General features: G+C 45.4%; 1 protein-coding gene across 6 annotated transcripts in view; it reads left to right on the top strand.

Annotated features, from left to right (window-relative positions):
- Nucleotides 1-25,686, top strand: part of UBTF (upstream binding transcription factor) — a 45,563-nt gene that overhangs the window by 1,723 nt on the left and 18,154 nt on the right. For 3 of the 6 annotated variants that reach the window (XM_080978600.1, XM_080978605.1, XM_080978601.1), the window contains exons 2-11: nucleotides 3,122-3,274; nucleotides 4,341-4,516; nucleotides 6,866-6,949; nucleotides 11,985-12,140; nucleotides 13,807-13,871; nucleotides 14,314-14,434; nucleotides 15,920-16,030; nucleotides 16,323-16,456; nucleotides 19,428-19,569; nucleotides 25,394-25,435. In XM_080978600.1, coding sequence (XP_080834726.1) covers nucleotides 3,217-3,274; nucleotides 4,341-4,516; nucleotides 6,866-6,949; nucleotides 11,985-12,140; nucleotides 13,807-13,871; nucleotides 14,314-14,434; nucleotides 15,920-16,030; nucleotides 16,323-16,456; nucleotides 19,428-19,569; nucleotides 25,394-25,435 — 1,089 coding nt within the window. In that variant the 5' untranslated portion in view covers nucleotides 3,122-3,216. Of the gene's footprint in view, nucleotides 1-232; nucleotides 365-420; nucleotides 442-3,121; nucleotides 3,275-4,340; nucleotides 4,517-6,865; nucleotides 6,950-11,984; nucleotides 12,141-13,806; nucleotides 13,872-14,313; nucleotides 14,435-15,919; nucleotides 16,031-16,322; nucleotides 16,457-19,427; nucleotides 19,570-25,393; nucleotides 25,436-25,686 lie in introns of those variants that run through there. The other 3 variants (XM_080978602.1, XM_080978603.1, XM_080978604.1) reach the window with 3 other exon arrangements.

Raw genomic sequence — 25,686 nt, forward strand, 5'->3', positions numbered from 1 at the left:
GAAGCAGCGGCAGCAACAGCCACGACGTGCTGCCCTCCCTCGGCTCTGCCTGGACGCCCCCAGCCGGGCATTCATTTCTCCCTCCCGCCAGCCTGCCTTCCCCGCCCCCCTTCCACCAGCGGCTCCGATGGGGCTGCTGCAGCAGCGGCTCTCCGGCTCCTGCTCCTCCCCACTCGCGCCTGCCGCCGCCACAACGAGGCGGGCTTGTCTCAGCCTTCTTAACCGCCTCGACGAGGTGAGACCGACGGAGAGAAAAAGAGACACGCAACTCGCCTGGCGGCCCCCTTCTCCACACGCGCACCGGGCTTGGGGTCGCTGCCTGTTCCGAGGCTGACGGCGCGGGATCCGTTGCTTCGCGCTGCGGGTACAGGATTTGGGGGGAAACCACAACCTCGCCCTTCAGATTGGGGACGGCTGCTCTCGGTTTCCTCGGGATCGAAGGCGAGTTAATCGGGGGAAACGCGAGAGCCAGCCTCGCCTGCTCGACCACGTTGCCCGACGGCGGGGAAGAGCGACCCTTCTCAAGTGGCTGGTCTCTCTGGGGATCTGGGGCGGCGGGAAAGCGGTTTGGGAATACAAAGGGGGGAGAGTTAGAAATTTGAGTAAAGGCATTTGGTTAGAGGGAAGGACTGGGTCGCACTTCGAGGATTTACGAAACCAAGATCCAGCGGGGAAAGAGGGTGATCTCTGTTAACAAAGCGGAGAAATCGTATGGGGTTATGTGTCGAAAGAGAGCTGGATCTTGAATCAATCCCGTAGAAATCCAACAAAGCGAAGAACGGGGAGGGGAAAAGAAATCTCGGGAGCGGGTGATCCGGTGATCCAAAGTTCCCTCCTCCCGGGAAGGTCGACCTAACTCGGTGGAGCGCTGGATCTGCCGAAGAACCGAGGCTTCGGTGGAGCCCTCCTTCCTCCTTGCCCTCGGGAGGAAGGGAGGTTCAAGGCCAGAGGGCTGGAGCCCGTCCCGGGGTTTAAAAAAAAAATACGTGTGCGAGGGTGGGCGGGAGAGAGGAATCGGGCAGACGAGGCGGCGGCGGCGGCGGCTAGATTTTTCCTTCGGTGGCGCCCGCAGGGCGTGTGGAGAGGACGGAGGCGGGGGGAGGAGGCGAGGCAGCTGCAGCAGCCGCTCCGACGGCTCGGCTCGGCTCTCCCGCCTGCCTGGAGACAGGCAGAGAGCGAGAGGAGGGGGGCAGCAACCAGCAGCAGCTGCGGCTCTTCTGCTGCAGGGAGGCGGCGGCGGCGGAGATTGGCTGCTGCTAGCGCGGCCTCGGAAGAGCAGATGGAAGGGGAGGGAGGGAGCGCAGAAGAGGCACCCGCAGATCCCACCCCCTCGCCCGGCCTGCCTCTCCTCCACCCCGCCCCGCAGGCCCGCCTCTCTTCCCCACCCACGCTGGGCCAGGGATCCTTGGGCTTGATTCGAAGCCGATCCCGCCCGCCCGCTTCCTTCTCGGCCAAACGAATCGTTTCTTTTGCCTTCCCTGCAACCAGAATCCCGGGGATCTCTTCCTCCTCCCAATCAGGTCTCTCGGCTTTCGTTTCTATCCCCTCCCCCTGTCGCTTCCCTTATATAACACTTCCTGCCCTCGCTCTTGAGGACTAGCGTGCCAGTTGCCCTTAAAAAACAAAACAAAATACGGATTCTCTACTCACTTAATGCCCATATCCCTAATTCTCTTCTCCTGTACACTCAACAAAGTAACCCCCTTCTCTTCATTCTCCTGTTCCCCATTTTTAACCACTATTGCCTTTTGCTCTTGCCCTTCCTCATAGCTGTCTGTGTAGGCTACCTCGTTTTTATCCTTGCATCAACTCTGTGAGGAAAGTTACACTGAGGGGGAGGGGGAAAGTTACTAACTGGCCCATTGACTTAGAAATGACCACACACACACACCCCAAAAAAAATCAAGGTGAGAAAGTGGAACTCCTGGAAGGATCAACTGGGCTGCACTAGAAAATTTTGCAGAACAGGATTCCAACCCCAGCTTGTCCTGTTTTACATATTTTTAAAAGAAATTGCTAACTGGCCCAAGATCACTCGACTTTTATGGCAGAGTAGATAATCAAACTTAAGCATCCTCGGTCCAAGTCAACACTCCAAACTCAAGACTACCCTGGCTGTAATCCCACCCCGCCCCCAAAAATCCCCCTCCTGTGATTTATTCCACTATCAAACATTTTGCATTCCCCTTTTATGTGACATAGATCCCACTTTGGGGCCTCCCATGCCTAGTGCTGTTGGAGGCCTTTTCTGTTTAGAGGATCCCGCTGAGACCTACTTCAGCTGTGCAGATTCCCCACCCCCAACTTTTAGCACACTTAGCCCCATTTGTGAAATGGATTCCTTTCTAAATCCAGATTTATACGCCAATTAGAGCCGGATTTAGGTTTGGTGAGGCCCTAAGCTACTAAGGTAATGGGGCCCTTTATATGTCCAGCTGCCCTTTGTCAACAAATGGTTGCTGTTTTTGTTGTTGAATAAATGCTATTTGGTAATTTATGGACCTAATTGGTATCTAAAGCCCTTTGCACATAACAAAATATGTATTTATCAAGGTAATTGTTGAACTGAAATACAATTAATAGGTTTTTTCTTTAATTTTTTGGGGGGGCAAGAGAGTGGGGCCCTAAGCTATATCTTATACATAAATCCAGCACTGACGCCAATGAATAGATGTGCTGTTACAATCCTGTAGGCCAAGGGGTAGACAGATGTTGCTGGAGGACCGTTCTTATCTCTTGCCGTTGGCCATGATAAGATTCAGGGCCCAACTTTTCTCTAGGGAAAGAGAATTCCAGAAATGTTCCTGTGGCCGTCTTTGGACATCCGCTGTTTCCTCTGCCTACGGGAAACCTTGCCCTCCATCCACCAGAGAAGATAATCCTGTTACTGTTCACATAATCACTTACCCAAGGGTGAAAGGAAAATGTGTTGAGACCTTGATTTTATCAAAACTCCTTTCTTTTTTTAAAAAAACTCACTTGAACTTGCAGGTTCAAGTTCATGAGTTGTTATTCTGTGTGCAAACAAGCCCCCAGTTTTTGGAGGGGACGTGCTGGTGCTGTTAAGATGGGCAGTAGCGGGAAAGCAGAGGCTGTAACTCCCATTCGTTCCTGCTTTCAGTGTGAAAAGTGATTGACGCCATCGTGAAGGGGGGCGAGAGGGAGCTGGAAGGGGCAGACCCAGGAGGTGTCACCCTAGGGTCCGAGAGGTGGAGGATGAACGGAGAAGCGGATAGCCCAACTGACTTAGAAATGACGGCCCCCAAAAACCAAGGTGAGAAGGTGGGAACTCCTGGGAGGGTCAAGTGGGCTGCGCCAGAAAAATTTGCAGAACAGGATTCCAGCCACAGCTTGATCTAGTCTGCATATTTCTTAAAAAAGAAATGGATTGCCAGACAAAGTAAATCCTTTATAGAAGTCTCATGAATTAGCTTACTGAATTTCTAGCCAGATGGGAATGCAGGAAGGAGTTTTCCTTTTTCAGCCAACTTGGTGCAAAGCTGTCCATCTCTCTGCCACCCTAGTGCCCTGATGGCAGTTTCTGGTTGTCTGTGGCTACCAAGCTAAGTGCTTAAATAAAAGAATACTTTATTACTTCGTTCATGCGTTCCTAGTCTCTTCTTGAGAATATGCAGGGCCTCCTCCCCACCCCCCACTCTAATCATATGATTTAGAATATATTGAGGATTTTTCTTGGTTGTGGACAAAAGGTTGATTAAACATGAAATTTCCTGACCCTTGGGGTTCATGTTTGCAAGTGTTGCTGTTGAACTCTTTATGGGCAAAGCTAAGACTTGCATGCTGGGATTTGTAGTCCATGGGTACTGTTTTGCTATGAACATGAAACCCTGTTGGCTACTGCTTTGCTGTTATTTTATATATGCTTCTAAATCCTCAGCAAGATACTAAGAAGAGTCTGTCTAAGGCTTGGTGAGGTGGAGGTAGCCTCTCTGTGCATCATTATATAAGCATCCTTATACTCCTGTGAATTTTGATACAACCCAGATTTGAAAAAGAGCAATTAGATTCTTGCATAAAAAATGGTAAATAGTCTAATTAGGGAGATAAAATGTCGCTTTCTTTAGGATCCTTGAAAAGAGCTGTACATTGCAATAAGCACGTTTTTAAATTAAATTTTATATTTAAACAATATGTTGACTTAGTAATAAGGCGCATTGAATTCAACAGGACTTACTCCCAGGTAAGTGTATATAGTATTGCAGGCTGAGCAGATGATTTCATTGGCTAAAAGCAACTTGGTGATGAACCTTAGTATCCCTAGTGTATGCCAAATGTAATGTATGATATACAGAGTATATATTTCCCCTCCCCTCCCGCAGACCGTTGGACCCAGGAAGATATGCTCACCCTCTTGGAGTGCATGAAGAACAATCTGCCCTCCAATGACGGCAGCAAGTTCAAAACCACCGAATCCCACCTGGACTGGGACAAAGTTGCCTTCAAGGACTTTTCCAGTGAGATGTGCAAGATGAAGTGGAATGAGATCTCCAATGAGGTAGTCTTTTTTATACTTGATATGGGTCTGTGACATGAAATGTCGTCTAGCATGAGGATGGGGCGCTTCTGTTTGGGCTGGACTCTCTGGTCTGCTGCAGGGCTGCCTTGATCTCAATGCTGGGTCCTAAGACTTTGCCAGTGTGATAGCAAGGCAGGTGTGCTGCTTCCTTCCCTGGTTCTTCTGTGTCTTCTGCCTTGCCCGTAATGCTCTCCCTTCTTTATCAGGTGCCCACATCTTTTTCGAGTCCCTCTCCATCCACATACCACCAAAACTACCTGCCTCTTGCTGCCAGTTCCCATCTGCCCGATCACTCCTCTTAATCACATCCTCTCTATCTCCTTCATCTATGCCTGGGCAGGCAAAGGGCAGGCCGGCTGCCTTCTTATTAACTCTCCACATCCATGTCACATTTTGGCCGCAGTCCTAGATCCACTTACCCAAGAGCAAGCCCCATTGATCTCAGGATTGCACTGTCGAATGTCTTGATGGTATGAATGAAACCACTATCGCTACTACAAAGGCAGGCCTCGAGGAGATTCTGTTTTTGACCATTAAGTCATTGTGCTTCAGTAAGAAAAGAATTTTGAAGGGAGGCTGCAGCAGGAAGCTGAAGAACCGTGGCTGGCAGAAGACAGATTGGGATATACTGGTAGAGAGAGATCTGGGCAGGATCTCTGGCAGCAGACCAGCAAGAGTTTCCAGCTCCCAGTAATTAAAACAACAGCAACGAAAAGCGCAAATTAGACTGCTGAAATAAATAAAAGCTTTTTGGGAAAACCAACCCCCTGTAACACTCAGTTCACATTCCAAAAACAAATTCCTGGGCTAAGCATGTGTTCAAGGTACACTCTTCCTTTATTCTAATGGCTATTTTACACCGGGTTTAACTTGGTGGACTTTGGGGTGCCAGTAAAATAACACAAAGTAGATCCCACAAGGCTGAAGGTTGCTTACCCCAGCATTAGAAAATTTGTTAGGGTTGAAGTCGAGACAGATGGCATTTAGCAACGTCTTTCTTGCTGCAGAAATTTATTGTTCCACTTTAAGGTGTTAAATATATTATCTTTCTTGTCTTGCTAACTTAAAACCAATAATTACTAGTTAATGTTACTGATGAGCAACTGATTTGATCTTGTATTTATTTGAGTTGCGCATAGAAATGTTTCCTGCTCACTGCTATTCTGTGTTTTTGGGTTCACTGTAAAATCCTTTCACCCTATGTACTAATGCAAATATAAACTTAGGCATTGACATACTGCTTAATCCCTTAAAGTTTATTACATTTCTAAGCATAAAAATGCAAAATCTCTAAGGTGCTGTAGGATTTTGTTATTTTTGCTGGAACAGCTGTTCTCAGGAATTTGCTGTTAATGGCCTTATTGAAACATAAAACCAGGCCCTAGTTTGTTCAAATGTGTGAGCTGAGCCCAGAAGACTAACCACAGTCAGTTAGCTGGCAACAAACCACAAAGTGAAGCATGGTTTGCTGTTGGCTTCTGCGAGCCATGACTTGTTTTAATTATGGCTTTGGTGTTATGACCAAAACAAATGGCCATGCTTAACTATGGTTTGTTTGCCCTAGTTACGCACCGAGCTGCGGGAGATTAGGCTAGAACAGCTGGAGAACAATCTTAAGTTTTGACGTGGTTTGCTTGATCGTCTGTGAGATAACTCATGGTTGGTTAAGCAAGCCACGATTAAAACAAACCATGGATTACCATAATGTGCAAACACAGCTATTGTATGTTTCCTGGCAGCTGTATGCTAGATGTTGCACAGAACATAAAGGTAACATGGTAGCTTCCCCAGAGAGAATACACTCCACAATCAACGCCCCAGACACATAGCTAATTTTAGGTAGTTACTAGCATAATGCGCGAATGCAGCCAATGTATGTTTAGTGGCAGCTGTGTGCTAGGTGCTGTATGAAACGTAGAAGCAACAAATTGCCTTCCCATTTGACACTCCATGATGGATGCCCCAGGCACATAGGGGATTGTTAGAACTATTGATGAATCACCTGCTTGCTAATGCAACAAAGCCAATTTGCTTTTTGCCACAGACTCCATTAAGATGCCTGCTTTGAGAATTAAAGGATATGTAAGAACTTAGGTAGTTCCCCCATCCAAATACTGATCAAATTGAGACATGCTTAGCTGCAGCAAGGTGGTGGCTTCATAATTGGGGATTTGTATAAAAGTGCCCTTAGCTCTCAGTTCCGCTCACAAGTTCACTCATTCAGTTGTGGTTGCTATGGTGTGCTAGTAAAGACTTGCAGCCCTGGAAATGGTTGACAATGCTGTTCTCTCCCCCGCCTCTGGTTGCATTTGCTGGTTGCTCCTGCAGGTGAGGAAGTTCCGAACCCTGACAGAACTGATTATGGACGCTGAGGAGCACGTGAAAAACCCATACAAGGGCAAAAAGCTGAAGGTAAGCGTTGACTCAGTGAAGGGAAGGGCTCATGAGAGAACGTCTCCTTCTGAATCCGGCTGGCTGCTCTGTTAACTTTCCCGCTTTGTTCCTGTGCTGCAGTGCTTAGCGGCCAATGTTTCTTAACATTGCTGACCCCCATGCAAGTTCCCACAGGGCAGGGGTGGGTACTGAGATGCCCTCCAGATAAATGGGACTACAGCTCCCATCATTCCTGATAATTGGTCATGCTGGGTGGGGTGGTTGGAAATTGTAGTCCAAAAACATCTGATGGCACCATGGCAGCTGGTTCTGCCATAGGGGAGAAATGGTGGAATAGTGCAGCTTCCAGGGTCACACACCTGTGCTATAAACAATCCTCATTACACACACACACACACACACACACACACACACACGTATACACATACACGTATACACACATGCATTTCAATTTGCAGTTCTTGATATGTGTATCCCTTTAACAATCAGCAAAGCGCTTTTTAAGAGTGCAGAAGGGTAGCACAATTGTATTGTCTCTCGCCCCTCCCCTCTGAATTAAAGCACTTAAAACCAGATTACTTCAAAGAATGTGAAAAATTGAGAATGAGTCACTCCCAAAGCATGTGCCAGGAAGGAGCTCTCTGGGGGCAGGCAGGTAGAAATACATGAATGAGTCAAAGTTGCTAGAAGTTTCAAAGCAGCCATCTTTAACAGGAACCTGCCCACTGCAGCCTATTCTTTTTATTTTATTTTATTTTATTAGTTATACCTCGCCCATCTGGCTGGGTTTCCCCAGCCACTCTGGGTGGCTTACAACATATCTAAAAACATAATAAAAATATCCTTTAAAACTTGGATGTCTTCTAAAAGTCAGATAGTTGTTTGTTTCCTTGACATCTGAAGGGAGGCCATTCCACAGGGAGGGAGCCACTACTGAGAAGGCCCTCTGTCTGGTTCCCTGTAACTTCGCTTTGCACAGTGGGGGAACCAGCAGAAGACCCTCGGAGGAGGACCTCAAGTGTCCTGGCTGAGCGATGGGGGTGGAGAGTCTCCTTCAGGTATACTGGGCTGAGGTTGTTTAGGGCTATAAAGGTCAGCACCAACACTTTGAATTAATTTGGGCATGCAAATCACACAAACAGCAATCATGTAGGGAGGGAGAGCAGGGATGGCCACATGTGGTGGGGGCACATCTGTTGAGGGGAGCTCTGCTGCAGACATACCCCTCTAGTATGTGGGCGATAGAGGCGAGACCAGGGGGGATGGCCCTGCTTTGGCTCCATTCTGTAGCTTTCTGTGCAGGTTGCATGCCGGAATAGGGCTTTTGTCTCTGCATGATCTACTGCTTTGGTCTTTCCTTCAGCCAGTCAGCATCTGATGAGGGGTAGACATGTTTGCCACACCTGTGTCTTGGATGCCACCGGATCATTCAGTACTCTCCCAGATGAAGAGATTCAGCAGAATTCACCCCTGCACAATTGCATTTCTGCAGGGGTTACGACTCTGGGCTTGCCTCCTTCCATTCAGGAGTCCTGCTTGAGACACAGTCCCTCACAAAAGTACAGAAAGAGGGCAGGTGACTGTGAGCAAAATCTGAGCATTGTGTTTGGTGACCCGCTTCTCTTTCCCCATGCTGCCACAAGTCATATTCTCTCTTTCAAAGAGGATGAAGTGAGGTTCATTCTATGAAAAGGCCAGAATCCAAACTAGATAGAAAACATGAGGAGGAGAAGAAGAATACCCCACCTTTTTCCCTGAGGGGGCTCAAGGCAGCTTATATATAAAAACAAGAGCAGCTGAAAACATAGAGGAAACAATAATTAAAAAGCAATTACATGTTAATGGAATTAAATCTATATTGTTATTATTACTATTGCAGTGCTCTAGTTAACAGGCTACTTTTGGTGGAAGTAGAGTATTGAAAGGGTTGCCTGTTGACCAGGAAAAGAATGGGTTGGGTCTGCTTTTGTTTCTTTCTAACAGCAGCTTTAAGTGGCAGAAATTAGCAAGAAACTTTCATAGTAAAAAGCATTACCGCCAATTCGTGTCTACTCACAAGGGTTTAGAAGCTAGAAGAGGTTAGAAAGCTGACAGGCCTACATATCATTCCACGGTGTAAAGTAAAACAAAATTGGAACTCCCTTTCAGCTTCGTTAGGCCAGCCTAAATGTCACAAAATTAGTCTGCAAGCTTTTGAGTTCCTCAGAACACTTCATCAGGATAGTGAATTATGTGTGTGTAGGGAGAGTTGATGTAGAATCCGTGGAGTCAGCCTTTAAGATGAAATGTGGAAGTTACAGGCATCCAAATGAGGCTTTCTCTTGGAGCTCTGCAGATTTCAGGTTGCACCAAATGCCGCCAAGGGCTTCTGGGAAGAAAACACTTTCCCCCTCTCCCCTCCCCTTCTTTTGTTTGCAATCTATCCTAATGAAGGGTTCTGGAGAAAAATTTCATGCTCTTTTGTGACATTTAGTTGGTCTTTAATAAAGGTATGGGCCTAACATCAATTTTAGATTTACCCTTTTGTGTTGCCCGTATCTGTTGTTCTTCCCTGAGTGCTCATGCACTCTGAAGATTGCCTGAGGTGCTGTTTGGAAGATTTACACCCCCACCCAAAACCTTGGCACCCATTTTCTGAGTCATTCTTATTTGGAGCACTGCCAGTTGCTCGAACTGCTGGTTTTCAGTCAGAGCTGTTTTTTCAACACCTGTACTTTTCTCTTCTTCTTTGGGCGTTTCCTGTTTTAGGAGGTCACAAAATGAAAATCGAATTTCTCAGATCTGCTTTTTGAACAAATGGGACGGAAGCACAAATCGGGGGGGGGGGGGCGCTTGAACCCCAGGCATGGTGCCCTGCGCATGCATTTTAGCCACGGCAACCGTATTTCTTGCAGTTCCCAGGCGTGGCCCTGTCAACCAGGCATTAAAGAAACTATAAATCCAGTTTAAGAAAAATCTGTAACTGAGAGATACCAACTTTTTATTTTTTATTTCTTAGATTTATACACCACCCTTCATCGTAAGATCTCGGGCCGTTCACATAATAAAATACAGAAAGAAGTAAATGAGTAAAACAAAACAGCTAAACAATAACCTCCCCCTGACACCTTTAAAAGACTGTAGAATATTAATCAACCTGAGGACTGATTGAAGAGGAACATTTTTGCCTGGTGCCTAAACTACTATAATGCATCCTCTCTTTAAAATGTTTATACCCTGCTTTTCCTTAGAAAGGTTTAAGGCAGCTCACAAACAGGAGCCATAAAATTGAATGAAATCAGAAGACACATTTGAGAGGAGTTGAAGTAGAGTTGCTCCAAGCTGTTGCTCTTGAGCCCCCTTCTGCATGAGAAGTAGGACGTTCACATAGAATCTTAGAGTTGGAAGGGACCCAAGGGGCATCTAGTCCAACCCTCTGCAATGCAAGAATCTCGGCTAAAGCCAAGTGTTTACCAGCCATGTGTTACAACAGTGAGTGGCTGGGTGGCTTGTGGGACCCAGGTCCTCACTGCACATTGCAGCCACGCCTTCTGTCATTGGTGCTCAGGGTGGAAATGCTTCCACACCAGATGGCTCTCCTCATGTGTGCTGGTGGACTTCCTCCCTTCCAGTGTATAGATGCTCTGCCTGCGCATTGCAGTGAGGTCAGGTGACATGGCCACTGCATGGCTCTATGTGGTGCTTTGAAGTCCTGACAACCAGCCGATTGTCGGGACATCAAAGCACCACCCAGAGTTCTTCGCAAGCCCCTGCATTTTGGCCAAGCCCAGATGCCTGTTTACCTGCCTATCTGTGACATTGGGTAATTGGCAGGTGGGCTCCAAAGGCCTAACAGGCCTTAATGGGTCATCGGGTTTCGTTCAGATGCAGCTTACCCTGCTGCTACCGGACACTTTAAGCTGGAGGTGCCAGGGATTGAATCTGGGGCCTTCTGCATCTTCAACTGAGATACAGCCTCTACCTTTGGAACACTATGGGAGCAGGGGCAGTATCTTGGACTTAATATTTGGCCTCTTAATGGCATTTTAACACAGAAGGAATCTTAACTTGCCTTTTCCTCAAAGCCTTTGCATTGTTTTCTCCCCCAGTCCCTTTATTGCAAATAAGCCAAAGTATGTGTTGTTGAAATAGTCGTGAATTCTTCCACTGCCTTGCATCGGCTGTTTCCATATTTATTTTATTAGACAGCCCCCACTTGAGGTAGGGGGTCTGTTCTTTGTAAACTGTATACATAGATGACGCTGTGTAAATGACACTGATACAGTTTACGTGTGCTGACCTATCTTGTGAATCAATTTAATCTGGCTCAAGCAGGGACTGAGTCGTTTACAATATTAAAAGAATTAAGAAAAATAGTGGTGAAAGAAATGGGCCACTAAAAGCCATCTCTAAAACCCTTTTGCTTTTTTAAAAAATTAAAAAACAACAACACCTGATTGACTTGCTTTCTGCAGCTTGTTTTAGTCTCTTGCCCTCTGGAGAATCCCTGTCTCCATTCACAACCATTCACAACTGTTGCCCCTTTAAGCTCATGTCCGTGACTAGCCAATTATGGTGGATCTAATTCATTAACCTTTTCTCATCTTTTAGTTCTGATTTAATTCTTTTTATTCACTTTCTGATTGGGGTGGAGTTTGTGGGCGGGAAAAAAACCCCCAAACATATTTTTTTTCTCATTTGCTATGAGGGAAGGTCTAGTTGCTGCAGTGTGTATAGGGTTACATGGGAATGATTTGCTTCTGAAAAGTACTAACTAGATTTGGGGTGAGAAACCTGCATCTCACTGCCCTTTGGTGTAGTTCCATGGGGCTGCCTGCAAGTGATCAATTCAGCCCTATGTTAGTAGGGAGCAAAAATGATGGGAGAATCCATTTCCCCCGCAAAAAAATACATTGGGGAGCATGCGCACACACAGAACAAAATGGAGATGGCGTGGAATAGAAAGAGTCACGCGATGCTAATTTAAAAGCAGCAACACGTTTTGCGAACTTCTGACCAGGCAGGCTCAAAACAATAAACCTTCCTTGTTGTTTCCTTTCCTGTCCCTATTCAGAAGCACCCCGACTTCCCCAAGAAACCTTTGACTCCATATTTCCGTTTCTTCATGGAGAAGCGAGCAAAGTATGCTAAGCTGCACCCGGAAATGAGCAATCTGGATCTTACCAAGATACTATCCAAAAAGTATAAGGAGCTCCCTGAAAAGAAGAAGGTGAGCAAATGAACATGGAGGCTGTGGAAAGTGCCGCATATGAGCATCTGCTGGGATGCAGCTCTCTGTGCTATGGGAAGCATCCTAGTGCTTGCAGCAGCAGCAGCAACAACAACAGGGTGTGCATATGAGAGAGAGAGAGAGAGAGAAACCACCTCCCCTGTTCTCCTTGGAGAATTTGGTACAGCTTGTTCCCCTTTCCAGGCCATTTTTCCCCAGCTTGGGACTGGTGGGAATTGTAGTCCAAAGCATCTGGAATGTGCTGGGTTGGGGAAGGTTACTTTGCAGAAGGCAGCGTCAGCAATGTGCTCTTGGGAGTCTTCTGCAAAAGGGCCTTCTGCAAGGAAAAGTCCCTTCCCTCAGTTACCCTGCATTGTTCAGAAACCAAGCCAAAATGTATGACAACCCCCCCCCCCCAAATCATTTGGCTGCTTCCCTTCAGTTGCAGTTCGGCAATGGCTGGAAATGTTTAGGGCCTTGAAAGTGGAATTTGCTTTACTGCGAAAGCCCATTTTATAGTATACCATCGTTCTGGGATGACTACTCCCAGAACTCCCTTCGACCACTTATGGGTTGTAGTCAGCTAAGCCCTATTCAGAGTTGGTCCCATGAAATAAATGATCCCAAAGTTAGTCATGTCCATTAGGAGGTCAGCTCTGAATGGGGCTATTGAAGAATGCCACCTTGCACTTTTACATATTCAAGGTGGGTTAATTGGGAGGTTGAAGTGTCTGTTTTTAGCTTAGGGAACACATGTACTGCTTGATGTTTCTTTTAGCAGAAATGGGTTCCTAGGTGCCATCTTACCTTTTTGCCACCTTCCAGTTTCCCAGCCTTGAATGATGTATGGCAGGGGTGCAGGAACATCTGGCCCTGAGGCGGGCTTCGTGCCTCCTCTTTATTGAGCCCTCGGGCCACTCTGTAGGCAGCCCCTTTTCCCCCAGGCCACATCCTTCCCTGGCCCTGCTCCTATTTCACCCTCGCACACATGCTTTTGCCTGGCTGACTTATGGCCTTGAGCTGCAATAGTGCCTCTTTGCTTGCCTGGATGGAGAGAGGGGTGTGTGCATTGTATATAGAAACCTGCATGACTGCAAGGCAAGAGTCACAACTATAGACCCGCCCGCTTTTGCTTTTGGCCCCGCCAACCACTTGCATGTGGCCTCTGGAAGGTTGCCCATGAGGGAATGTGGCCACTGGACTGTAAAAGGCACCCCATCCCTGATGTGAGGTGTCTTCTCCACTATGGAGGCCAGAGAGAGCAAGAGGCGTCTGTCTGTGAATGGTTGTGTTCGCTTTTTCCACCCCTCCTAGTCTCCCTCCCAAGGGGTTGAGAACATGCAATGGTTTCCCCAAAGATGGCAGTTCATCTGTCTGTTTAACCCTCATGCCACTACTTGCCTGCTCATGCCGCTCCCAGAGACTAGCAGATGCCACAGGGCTTTGTTGTGTTTCCTTGGCTTGCTGAGGGTCTAGGCTTCTAAAAGTAGCAGGAAGGAGGTGGTCTCAAGGAATGGAGGAGGGCCCAAAGAGCTGCACAGTTCTGCCCCCTCCTGCTTCATGTGTTAGACGTGTTTTAGTGTTGTGGCTGTTCCTGGAAACTTGTCAGCTTTTCCTGTCTCACCTGTAGTCAACACCTCCCCCCCTTTTTTTGTTTGTCTTCTAGATGAAGTATATCCAAGACTTCCAGCGAGAGAAACAAGACTTTCAGCGAAATTTGGCAAGATTTAGGTAAGAGTTATCTAAGCAATAGCTTCACCTTTTGCACGTCAGGCGTGGCTGTGGATTTCAGTTGTAGACATGTACCAAAATTTACTTACGTTAACTTTGCTGCAAAAAGCTGCTTTGTTTTGGTGATATGGGACTAAAAAGGTGCATAATCTGCAATGTAGGAACCTCTTTTCTTTCCTGTCTGGAAACCTGGGTCAACAAATGGCAAAATTCACAAATGAATATATTCTTCAGGCAGGTAGAATAATTTCCATCTGAAAGGGTACCTTCTTATGAGAAGAGCCCGAATCAGATTAGCAGTTCCTTTCAGTGTTTGAGAGGTGGGAATGATGCATGGGGCTTTAAAGGAAGTGGATAATGTGCTTCTGTGTTTCGTATGGTTCTGGTACTGCCACTGCCTTACCATTTCGCCCCCATCCCCTGTTACTTTTGCTCTGTGAAGGGAAGACCACCCCGACCTCATTCAAAATGCCAAGAAGTCTGATATCCCAGAGAAACCCAAGACTCCTCAGCAGCTCTGGTACACTCATGAGAAGAAGATCTACCTGAAAGTGCGCCCTGATGTAAGTAGGTGGTGTAAGAGACTTGAATAAGGAGAGCCCACGAGAAGGAGGAAAAGTGGGTGGGGATTTTTGGGGGGGAGGGGAGAACGACGACACACAGCTGTGTTCTTGAAAAGGAGGACAATGAAGGAATGTAATGATTCTGTACCCAGTAAATCCAGATTTTGCTCTTAGACTGATACACTGACTTAATTTTATTTCTGGGTACTCCACTGTGTTAGTACCACTTTACAGCTGGAGCAGAAACAAGTGGCAAAAGACTCATCTGATTGGGCCGCCGATGGGATATCATATTTTGAATTTTATTTTTTAAACCTTCATTTCACACAACCCACATGTTAGAAGGAAATGTTCCTTGTAAGCAATGCTATTTTCCTATGTGAAGGGGAATAATAATAATAATAATAATAATAATAATAGAGGAAGTTTTCAAATATGCAATTCCTCCCCCCATTGAAAATCTAGAAAAAGCTTTGCCTCTTGATTCTGCTGAGTATATAATGCAGTTCCCCAAGGTGCTTTGGACTACAGCTCCCATCAGCCCCTACCAGCTTAGCTGTGGTGGCTTGGGCTGATGGGAGCTGTAGTCCAAAGCATCCAGGTTTGAGGAAAGCTGGTGTTACCTGTTCCTGAGAGAGCTAGAGAAGTGATGGGGGGAAATAGCAAGTGAAATGATGAGGAAAATGGAGGAGCCCCTTTTTAATGAAACAAAGGCTTAGGAAACTGATCCGGTAAGAATTTAGGGTGATCCAGTTTTACATGGCGGGAAAATAAACTGAAACTCACTGCCACAGAGTGTTGGTGATGATTGATAGACATAAATGGCTTTGAAAGAATTGTAGGCAGTTCTGTAGATACTATTATTAACAGTAGAGTGGGTTGCCAGAGACAAAACACCACCAATGCCAGTGGCTTGAGGACAAACAGGAAATCTCATTCTCCAGCTTGCCTGCAGGCATCTAGAGGGGCTGATATTGGAGACAGCTAGGCTAAATAAATCTGATCCAGTCCTTAGTGTTTGTGTGTAATGTTTGCATGTGGTTTGTTTAGCTTTGTATTCACTGCTGCTGTAATTCATATCTGGATATTTGGTCCTCTGGGTCAGAAACTGAAATAGAGTGAGGAAAAGGACATGAGACTATGGCCCATGAGGGCTAGAAATATTCTTAGTATTTAAAAATAAACATTTTAGGTTCTCAGGTTGCCTTGTTTGATGCTAGATATCAGATTCTTATGTAGCAAGTAAGCAAACCCATAGATTGCAGATTTATATATTTCCTGTGTATTGGGCTTTTTTGATCCCTTTAAAGGAGCCTGAGGAAAACTTTTTTTTTTCTAACTTGCCTTTCCAAAAGTGTAGCTTAGCTCACTGCCGTACCATTAGGGTGGGCAGTCCATCCCCTTTTGCTTCCTCCCCTATTTTTTCATTTTTACCTATTTTTTTATTACTATTATTATTTCCCCTTCCTCACCTGGGTTTTTCAGGCCACCACGAAGGAGCTGAAGGATTCGTTGGGCAAGCAATGGTCTCAGCTCTCGGACAAAAAAAGGCTGAAATGGATTCATAAGGCTCTGGAGCAGCGGAAGGAGTATGAGGTAGGGAACACTCAACAGTTCCCCTCCATCTTCTCCCCCCTGTGCTCAGCCCGGCCTTGTCGCAGCTGTAGAAACCCAGCCGCGCTCCGAGAGCCGACTTCTGGGCATCGCTCCCTCGGAAGGGAGTTGCAAAGCAACTCCTCCTCTGCTTCTTCTGCCAAGTGTTTAAAACTGGTCAGGGTAGCACAGGCGGGCCCCCCCCCTACCCTGTCCACAACCCCAGAGCCTAGGGAGGGTATTCTACCAGCCTGCCTCTGCCCCGCTAAACGCCCCGTGTGTTTTCTGTCCACAGGAAGTGATGCGGGATTATATCCAGAAGCACCCAGAGATGAACTTCGAGGAAGGTGCGCCCCCTCGCTCCACCCTGACTAAAGCGGAGAGGCAGCTGAAGGACAAGTTTGATGGGCGACCCACCAAGCCACCTCCGTAAGTTGCCGTGCCCTTGAGAATTTGGTTTGGTAGTTGGGGAGGAGTTGCTAGGGCACTCGGGCATTTCCACATTGGTAAATGTAATTCATATCGGGCTGGAACTGTATGCCAATAAAAATATACCCAGTTTGGAGGACGACATCTGCCATCCGCCCAATGTCTGCTTGTTGTGGGAAGATGCCCATACATTAGACTTAAGAGTGGGATGGACGCAGGTTCAAAGCCCTGCTCAGACATGAAGCTCACAGCGCATGGGCCAGTCACTGCAAAGTTAAAATCTTCTTCGCAGGACTCCTGTGAGGCTAAAATGGGGGTGGGACACATGCTATCTTGGCTGCTTAAATGAAGATGAGATACAAATTTATTGAGTTACCCAAGACTGGACACTCACTTCTCCTTGTGTCCATGCTCTCCTCACTTGATGAAAGGAGTCTTTCTATTGGAAGCTTCCTTGAGTCCCTGCCTGACATTCAACACTGAGATCGGAGTGGTTCATCTCACATGTGCACATAAACACACCCTGGTAGGACTCAGCTGGTTGCTCACACTTCTCCATGACCACCATCACTTGCAGGCTTCCTGTGAGATTAGCTGAGGAGTTCCTCTTCAGGATCTCCCTTCATACAGCTCTCTTGAGTTGTGTGTTTTTTCCTGATCTGCTACCCATCTTCATACCTAGGAGTAGGCCTTTCCTTGTGGGGAAGCCTTTGCTTTCAGTAAGTGTTAGGTGATGCTGCTGGCACGTGGGTTGTTCTGGGGTTGTCCCCTCCTCCTGAGTCATGTGCTAGGAAAACACAATTGCCCACCATTTTTGTACTTGGGCTGCTGTTCACCTCTTGAATCCACCCCACTGCTTCACTCTTCTCTGGAAGTATTTTCCTGCATTCCACAGCCTCAGCGCAGAGGAGGCTCCCTGAAACCCTGATGCAAAAGCCAATTCAGATATCCTTGCATTGCTGGTTTTCTCTTGATTTCCTGCCAATGTGTCAAGTATTAAATGGATGTCATTTATGTTGTAGTTCCACACTTATATCTATTGTATTTTCTAGTCATTTTTTATACAGTGGTACCTCGGGTTACATACGCTTCAGTTTACATACGTTTCAGGTTACAGACTCCGCTAACGCAGAAATAGTACCTCAGGTTAAGAACTTTGCTTCAGGATGAGAACAGAAATCGTGCTCTGGCGGCGCAGCAGCAGCAGGAGGCCCCATTAGCTAAAGTGGTGCTTCAGGTTAAGAACAGTTTCAGGCTAAGAACGGACCTCTGGAACAAATTAAGTACTTAACCAGAGGTATTATTGTAGTTGGAAGCCGTGCCAAGCAGTGTTTAAGGGTTGAGGTATGAATCCTGATATCAAATAAATAAATCCATTGACTTAACTTTTTCTCTAGAAACTTGGGGTTCTTGATCAAGGCCACAGAGTTGTCTCATGTTCAGGGTTGTACTAAAAAGATATAAAATTCTGTGCCAAGAGAAATCTAGCAGCTTGAACTGTATAAGCTGATTTGCTCATTTCTCTTAAGCTGCAGGCTGCTCCTTGCTTGACTGAACGCTCTTCCATTTTTATTTTTAAAAAACCATACACATATTTTTTTCTTGGTACGTTTATATCTAACTTTCCTTCCATCATGGAACTCAAAGGAGGGTACAAGGAGTTCCCAGTTCAGTCTCTCATCCAGGCAATGACCTGCCCCACACCTCCTTCAGCAAGGTGTCCGCATCATCTACCTTCAGACCATGCCTTGGAAGAAAATTATCTCTAGAAAATGCTAATGAGAAGGCAAGGCTAGAATCCTGCTCTGAAGTCTTTGGTTTTTTACATGGAGTGATTTTTATTTAGGGTTAATTCTTCAAACATTTTTGGATGACTGCGAAAAATACCCTGATTTTACTTGGGTAGCAGATTAAGCTTCTTTTTAAAAAATAAGTGATTATTTTAATGCAGGTACATAGAAAACCAGTAAGTGGCAGGTGCCATCTCAGGGGAGACTTCTCTCAAACAGGAGGGGTGCCTTTTATACGATGGTGCCTGCTATGACACATATCAATTAATTTAAAAAAAGAAAACAGTAGGGTTTTCCCCCTTGTTTTCCTGTTTATGGACGTTTATGCAGATTTAATCTGTTGATTTGGCGTGCATTCCTACTCCCACTTAATGTGGGAGTAAGCCCCATTGAATTCTATAGGACCTACTTCCAAGTAGACATGGTTAGTTTTTTACAAACTGCACCCCTGCAGCAGAAAGCCAAGTTATGGGGAGAGAATTAAAAAAGCATTCTGAAAGAGCTGAAAAGGCCTATTTGTCCGGCAAAACCAGGAAACTTCATAAACTGGAAGCAGTTTGTGTTCCTCACCCAACCACTTCCTTTCACAACACCCATGTTTAAGAGGGCTGTGACATTTTATTTGGCTAGTAACTTTTGTGTACTTACGACCAAGACTGCCTTCGGAATTGGCTGGGGGAGAAGGTCCAGAGTAACAAAAAGGGGGGAAACCTGGGCGTGGGCCTGAGGGAAGTTTAAGAGGGTATTTTCTCTCTGTTGATTATGTCCTTCAACATCTTAATCCCAAGCCAATAATAAAGGCTTTAGAGCTCAAAATCCAACATCATGAATAAGACCCAGAAATCAAAATTGGGAATTTGGAACCAGTGAGGCAAAAGTGGGTACATAGTAGATGTGACTCTTAACCTTTGTACAGTAGACACCACTGAACCCATGCGAAAGCCAATGACATATACCCCTATTTATTCATATAATCCACATTATTGCCTTCATAGTAAGGGTTGGTGGTGGAAATTAAGACACCCCCCCAAAAAAAAAATGTGTGGTGGTGGTGGGTTATGAGACTGTGGGAGAAGCACTTCAGGCAGCAGTTTTGTGTGGCTTATTCTTATGTTTACATAAATTTCCCCAAGTGCTAACTTAATTGGTTGGTGCTATATAAAAGGAAATTGCTGTTTTAGGAATAGTTACTCGCTTTACTGTGCTGAACTGATGGCAAACATGAAAGATGTCCCAAGCACAGAACGGATGGTGCTCTGCAGTCAGCAGTGGAAGCTCCTTTCCCAGAAGGAAAAAGACGCCTACCACAAAAAGTGTGATCAGGTGAGCCTGGCCCTTATAAGGGTGTGTCGAAAAAGGGAAAGGATTAAAAATAATGCCTAGAGACAAATTATGGGTAGACTTTAGTGGTTCTATATATCAGGCAGGTTCCAGCTGTTACTACAAACCCTGCTGCTGATAATGGATTTCATTTACCTCAGTTTGGGGGTGCAGTTTTGTTTTTTAAGCCACCCACAGATTTGGTTTCTCTGATTTGCTGGGTGCGAGCAAAATGCTATCTTCCCCAGTGTTTGAACAGAGTATGAAAATCAAGTTTGTTATCCTTTGAAGTAACCAAGAAAACAAGCACAAGGACAGGCAAGTGACGGGTTGGGGTTTTTTGTTCTTGTTTTTAAAAAAGCAAATCAGTTGGTCACTGCCACTCCTCTTGCCTCAGATAACTTGGCTGAAATTGCAGTCTTATTCAGACTGCTTTTCTTCCCTGTTTTTGTTTGTTTTAAATGGTGGTGCTTTTAGTAACTTGCAGGGGGATGCAGTCTGCCACCCATCCTCAAGCCCAGGCCCTGTGTGAAGTTCATTCTGGATGTGGAGAGGCAAAACTCGCATGAATTCTGCAAACAAGCAGAAGACCCCTGAAATTTGGAGAGTAAAAATGCCCTTCAATGGTGGAGGAGACTTTTCTTTATATGGGTTGCTCCTCCTGCCTGTTTGGTCAGGCATGGCCATGTCTACCCTTGCAGTTTTTCCTTCTTCCTGTGGGAGGAAGCCCCACCCAGTTGCAGTCCTGCCTGCTCCACAGCAGCAGATGGTTTTTTTTCTAGAGCTCTGGCTCCTCTCAGAGGCTGAAATATTTGGAAAGGAAGAGGAGTCCAGTTTCTTAATTCAGTGCTGGTCAGAAGGTAGATCAAGATCTACTGAACGATCTTTGGGTTGCTTGAAGTAGATCTGCAGGAATTTCTAGCTTAACACATGGCAGGAAGAAAATCAATTTATCCATGCCCTAAATTGTAGTCCTGAAATGGGTGTGTGGGGGAGAGGCAACCAGGAGTTGGTTTTTCTGTGGCAAGACTGAGCTCACTTCAGTTTTTGTACTTAAATCTCTGGGTTCAGAATACTTTTAATTTCTACGCCTTTCGCACATGGCTTCAGTTGTTACAAAAGAAGCAACAAACAAACAAACAAACAAACCCAAAGTTGATTGTGCAGACCTGAAGTCTGGCTCAACTCAGGGCAGTTTACATAAGTTTCCCATTTATCGGGGATTAATTGATTGTCTCTGTTAATTGTTTTCTGGCGTTGATTGATCTAATGCATTTATCAACTGCGAATTGCCTCAGAATCAATTTCCCCTCAGCCTTGATGAGTTGCTGTTTAAATCATCGGTAGCTGCGCTTGTTTAAAATTCCCTCCAACCTGAGATGCATCCGTGGCAAGCAAACAAGCTTTTCTAGGTGGCAGAAAAGATTGCCTGCTCTTGAGTCTGGAGAGGGGGAAAGCTAAGACATGTGATGGAGGGTGTTGATGCAAGGACAAGGACGAGAGGGTTTTTTCCAGCGCTTCAAGTGGCCAAATGTTGAGGAGAATTCCCTGTGCTTTATCCAGCTGTACCAGCGCTAAACCTCCAGACTTGGAGACTTATTCCTCTTCTCCTGACACACAAAAATCCCCTCAAATTTTTAATATGACAGTTACAGTGGTTCTATCGATAGTCCAGGCTTTGGGCCTGCTGCTGCCTGTTCCTTACTACTTGAAGCTGTGGCGGCCATTTTAAGCAGCTCAGCTCTCCTCAGCAGTAACAGTGTGAGATAATGGTGGATTCTCCTGTCTCTTTGGCTGCTTTAACTAGGGCCTTTTCTGAGGTGGTTATATCCCACAGGTGGCAGGACCCCATTTCCCTCTTGAGTCCCAGTCCCCTAGTCCTTGTTCAAAATGGCAGAGTTGCTTCGTCTTGATTTTTGGAAAAGGGTTAAGAAGCCTGTTGTGCATCTGTGAAGCTGAGCCCTGGGGGAGAGGGTGCCATTTGAAAAAATTGTCTCTCTTCCTCCGCTCCTTCTCCAGGGGTTGCAATCCTCTACCATCATCAAAGGAATCTGGGGGATTCCTCAGACCCTTTTAGCATTTGTATGAATAAGACTACTCAAGCGCGTGACCCATAGATGACAACAGAAATCCCCTTAAGGTGGTTTCTGTGCCTGGAAAGGATTTCCTCTAGTTGGGCTACTGATAATCAGTACTTTCCTATCAATGTGAAACTGTCTTGTATCTTTTGAACTCAGAAATGATACATGAAGAAGGTGTGGTTTGACCTTCCCTAGTTTGTAGAGAAAGCAGTTATTTACACGTATGCATGTGGGTATGCTGACTGAATAATTTACTTTCTGACCCTCCAACTAGTACTCCTTCATTAGGTGAGGGGAACAAATCTAGGATTTCTTCCCTTGAGTTCTTGCCTGTGTCGTCCTCTTCCCTCCCCCCTCCCCATTCGCATTGCTTTCCAGGGACAATTTTAACCTACATTTGAATCTGAACGATCCCTTTGTTTGACATTCAGTGGACAATATTCCAGAGCAGCTTTACATTGAAATAAACATATTGTAAAACAAGAATATAGTAGTGCTCGCTTCGGCAGCACATATACTAAACAAGAATATAGTATAGTATAGTAAAAATATAAATCAGATAAAGCAGTAAAAATACACAACAGTATTAAAAATCAGCAAAAGCACTGTAAAAACTGAAGAATGAAGCTTCATTCCTTCCTTCCAGAAGCACCGACCAAAAGGGAAGGAGTTCGTCCAACTTCTTTGGGGAGAGAATTCCACAACTGTGCCATTGAGCAGCCCCTGTTCCTGCTACTTGTCAATCTGATATTTGCTCATGATGGGCTGGAGAGCAGGACTACTGTTGCTGATCTTAAAGCCTGGGCAAGTTCATGTGGGTGAAGGCAGTCCTCAGAATAACATGGGTTCTAGGCAGTTTAGGGCTTTGAAGGTTATTACCAGTATTTAAACCTGAATCTGGGAATGAATTGATAACCAATGCAGTTGTTGTAGGATAGGTGTGATATGGTCCGATTGTAGTTTCTGAATTTGCTTTTGAGGTTAGCCCCATGTAGAGATCATGGCAATAATCCAGGCTGAATGTGACTAAAGCATTGATAATTGAAGCCAGACCCACTTTCCCCAGGTAGGTCTGTAGCTGGTGAAAAGCTCTACCGCCTACCAACATCAGCCAACGCAAGGATAATGCTGGACTCAGAAGCACTTGCAGGTTGTGTACTTGGTCCTTAAGGGTATCTAAAGTTGTGGGAGTGCAACCCAATCCAAAAGATGACATAGCCTCTGCCCAGATCAACAAACTTCCCGACCAGTACTTCTGTCTTGTTTGGATTAAGGTTCAGCTTTTCCAACCCTCATCTAAATTGGGGCTGCCTTCAAACTCTGGTACAGAAATTCTGCATCTCCTTAGGATCAGAGGATGGCAACAAAGGACTGGGTGATCTGCATAATGTGAACACTTCAACCCAAGCCAATGGATGACCTCACTCAGTGGTTTAATGTTGATAACTTGTGAGATCTCTGTGGCACCTCATAAGCCAAAGGCCCAGAGGGACCAGTAGTTTCCCAACACTACCTTTTGACAAGCCTTTCTCCAGGCAAGACTAGAACTGCAGTAAAGCAGTGCCTCCTGGTCCTATAAAGGGGGCCCATAAAAATTTAATTGTTGATAGCATCAAAGGTGATCAAGAATTTATGGAGAATCAACAAGGTTGCACTCATACCCATGAGGCCATCCACCTGGGTGACCAAAGTGGTTTTCAGTCTCAAAACCAGGCCTAGAACTCAGACTGGAATGGATCCAAGTAACCACTTTCATCCAAAACCATATGAAGTTTATAGGTCACCTCATGCTTTTAACACCTCTCCTAAAAATGGCACATTTAATGCCTAAGCATCTGGGTACCAATTATTTAAATTGCCAGGATCATTCTCAGGTTTGGTTAAGAATAGATGAACCACTGTTTGCTTTAGGGCCGTATGGGCACCTCACACTCTTCAGAGAAGCAGTAGCCACCTCTGACACCCAAATGTTTTTATGACTTTTAAACTCTTTGTGTTCATTGCATGTAGATTTTCCAGGGAACTGAATGAGTTATGTGGTTTGAGCGGGGGCATCTAGAAGCAACCGTATCAATTACCTGGGTCATCTCCACTTAATTGGAGAAAGACCAGAGCATTGACCAGACCACCAGCAACATCAGTAGGAAAATTTCCCAGAGACATTAAGAAAACATCAGGATCCAGAAGCTCCAAAGGGGGGTAGTTTTTCCATTAACTGAACTAGCATTTTAAAAGCAGTACCCTGATGGACCGCTGAAATTATTACAAGTGACACTAAGGCAAAAGAAAACTGTTGTTCTCTATTACCCCTTTCCCTTCCCCATAAATTGTCCGATCCATTAATTGTCATACCACCCCCTGCCCCATATCACCCCTGATTTCAAGAGCTGCTCAAAAGCATCCTTTAGATGCAGCTATGAACCAGATAAAAAGACAAAAGCAGGTACAATAAAAACAGAAGCAGGTGATAATCGATACAATTTTATGTCAATAAATACCAAACTGAATAGCCTAAAAGATGCTTTAAACTACACACAATACAGAGGCCAGAATAGTTTGCTTTCAAAAGGCAAGGCCATTGATGTTAAATGTCATCTTCCAACTCCCTTACCAGGTCCTATTTACAATGTCCCCAATTAGCCTCCTCTCATCAGAGTATTGGTTCGTTCTCCCATTTTGCAATAGCGTTGCTGTTGCAGGTTGAAAATGTCCCTGCTCTTGTAATGAACCTGAAATGGCTTTGGAAGCACCTCCTACCCCCAGGAAGTAGCTGCAAATGGTGGAGCCACACTTTCAGAATAAAAAATTGCTCATGCCACACCAATTTTTTAATTGATAGGAAATACACTGGGAAACAAAAAGAAACAACTAGCAGATTTATAACGTAGAACACAGCAACTTTATAATATGATCATGGGACATCCAGAAAATATAAAAAAATGCAGCTAACATGAATCATTCCCACACACTTGATGCTCTTGCTCTCATTTTGAAAAGATAGCTATCCATATTTTGCAAATAAACATTCTTATACTATGCTATACTACTGTACACTGAAATGTTTAAATATTTTATTTAGCGTCCTTGAATCTTCCTGCCATTGTCCTCTCCTGCCACACCAGTGTAGAGCTCCACACCCTTTGAGAATCACGGTGTTTAAAGTGTCCAGAATGCTTTGCTTTCCTCCCATTTCCAGCAGCTGCTCAAATTACATCTGCTGTTGAATCCCTTTCCCTTGGGCCCATATTCCCATTTAAGGAATTCACATTCAGCCCTGAAACACTGTCCTTTGTCTCTCACTTAACATGCGCACGCACACCTATATCTATCAGTAATAAAGCATCATTGCCCTGGATAGCAATTTGCTTTGCCAGAAAGCCAGTTTTTAAGGTTCATCTCTACCGCTTACTCCCTTCTGCCAAGTCCTGTTGTCCCAGACACTACAGTCATCTTTAGCCTCTAAGGTTGGCACCTAGGGACCACTCAGTGGGCTGAGTTTGGCTCTGGGTTGCCAGTTGTTGGCCCCAATGGTACAGCACTGTTTCTCAAAGTTATTCATTAAGTCATCTTGACTTACACTGGCTATTAGGGTTCTGATTCCAAATATTTATATTGATGTTTAGAAACCTGCATTGGCAGGAGTCAGATGTTTGGAGGAGGGTGCAGCTCTGGATGGGAAGCAGAAGAAGGCAAAATTCATGGCATGTACCAGGAACTGACTCTTTTTTGCTACTTTGCCCCTATAGAGAAAGAAAGATTATGAAATTGAGCTCTTGCGTTTCCTGGAGGTGAGTTTGCCACAGCATTCTGCCAAACTGTGTTACTAAGTTTTTTAGCAGCTCTTTTCTGTTACCCTTCCCATTCACACATACAGCTTGGGCCAGCTAAGAAAATGGACTTTGGTATGAGTGATTGGGACTGGGAGCATTAAGAAGGGTCATATTCTGGGTGAACATATAGCAGTGCCTTTCTGTGTACTCTGCAGTTCTTGATAACTGTTTTAAAAGCCTTGTCTAAAAAGACAGTGGGGTGCAATCCA

Source organism: Podarcis pityusensis, assembly GCF_964106645.2.
Source record: "Podarcis pityusensis genome assembly, chromosome: 13".
Taxonomy (NCBI): domain Eukaryota; kingdom Metazoa; phylum Chordata; class Lepidosauria; order Squamata; family Lacertidae; genus Podarcis; species Podarcis pityusensis.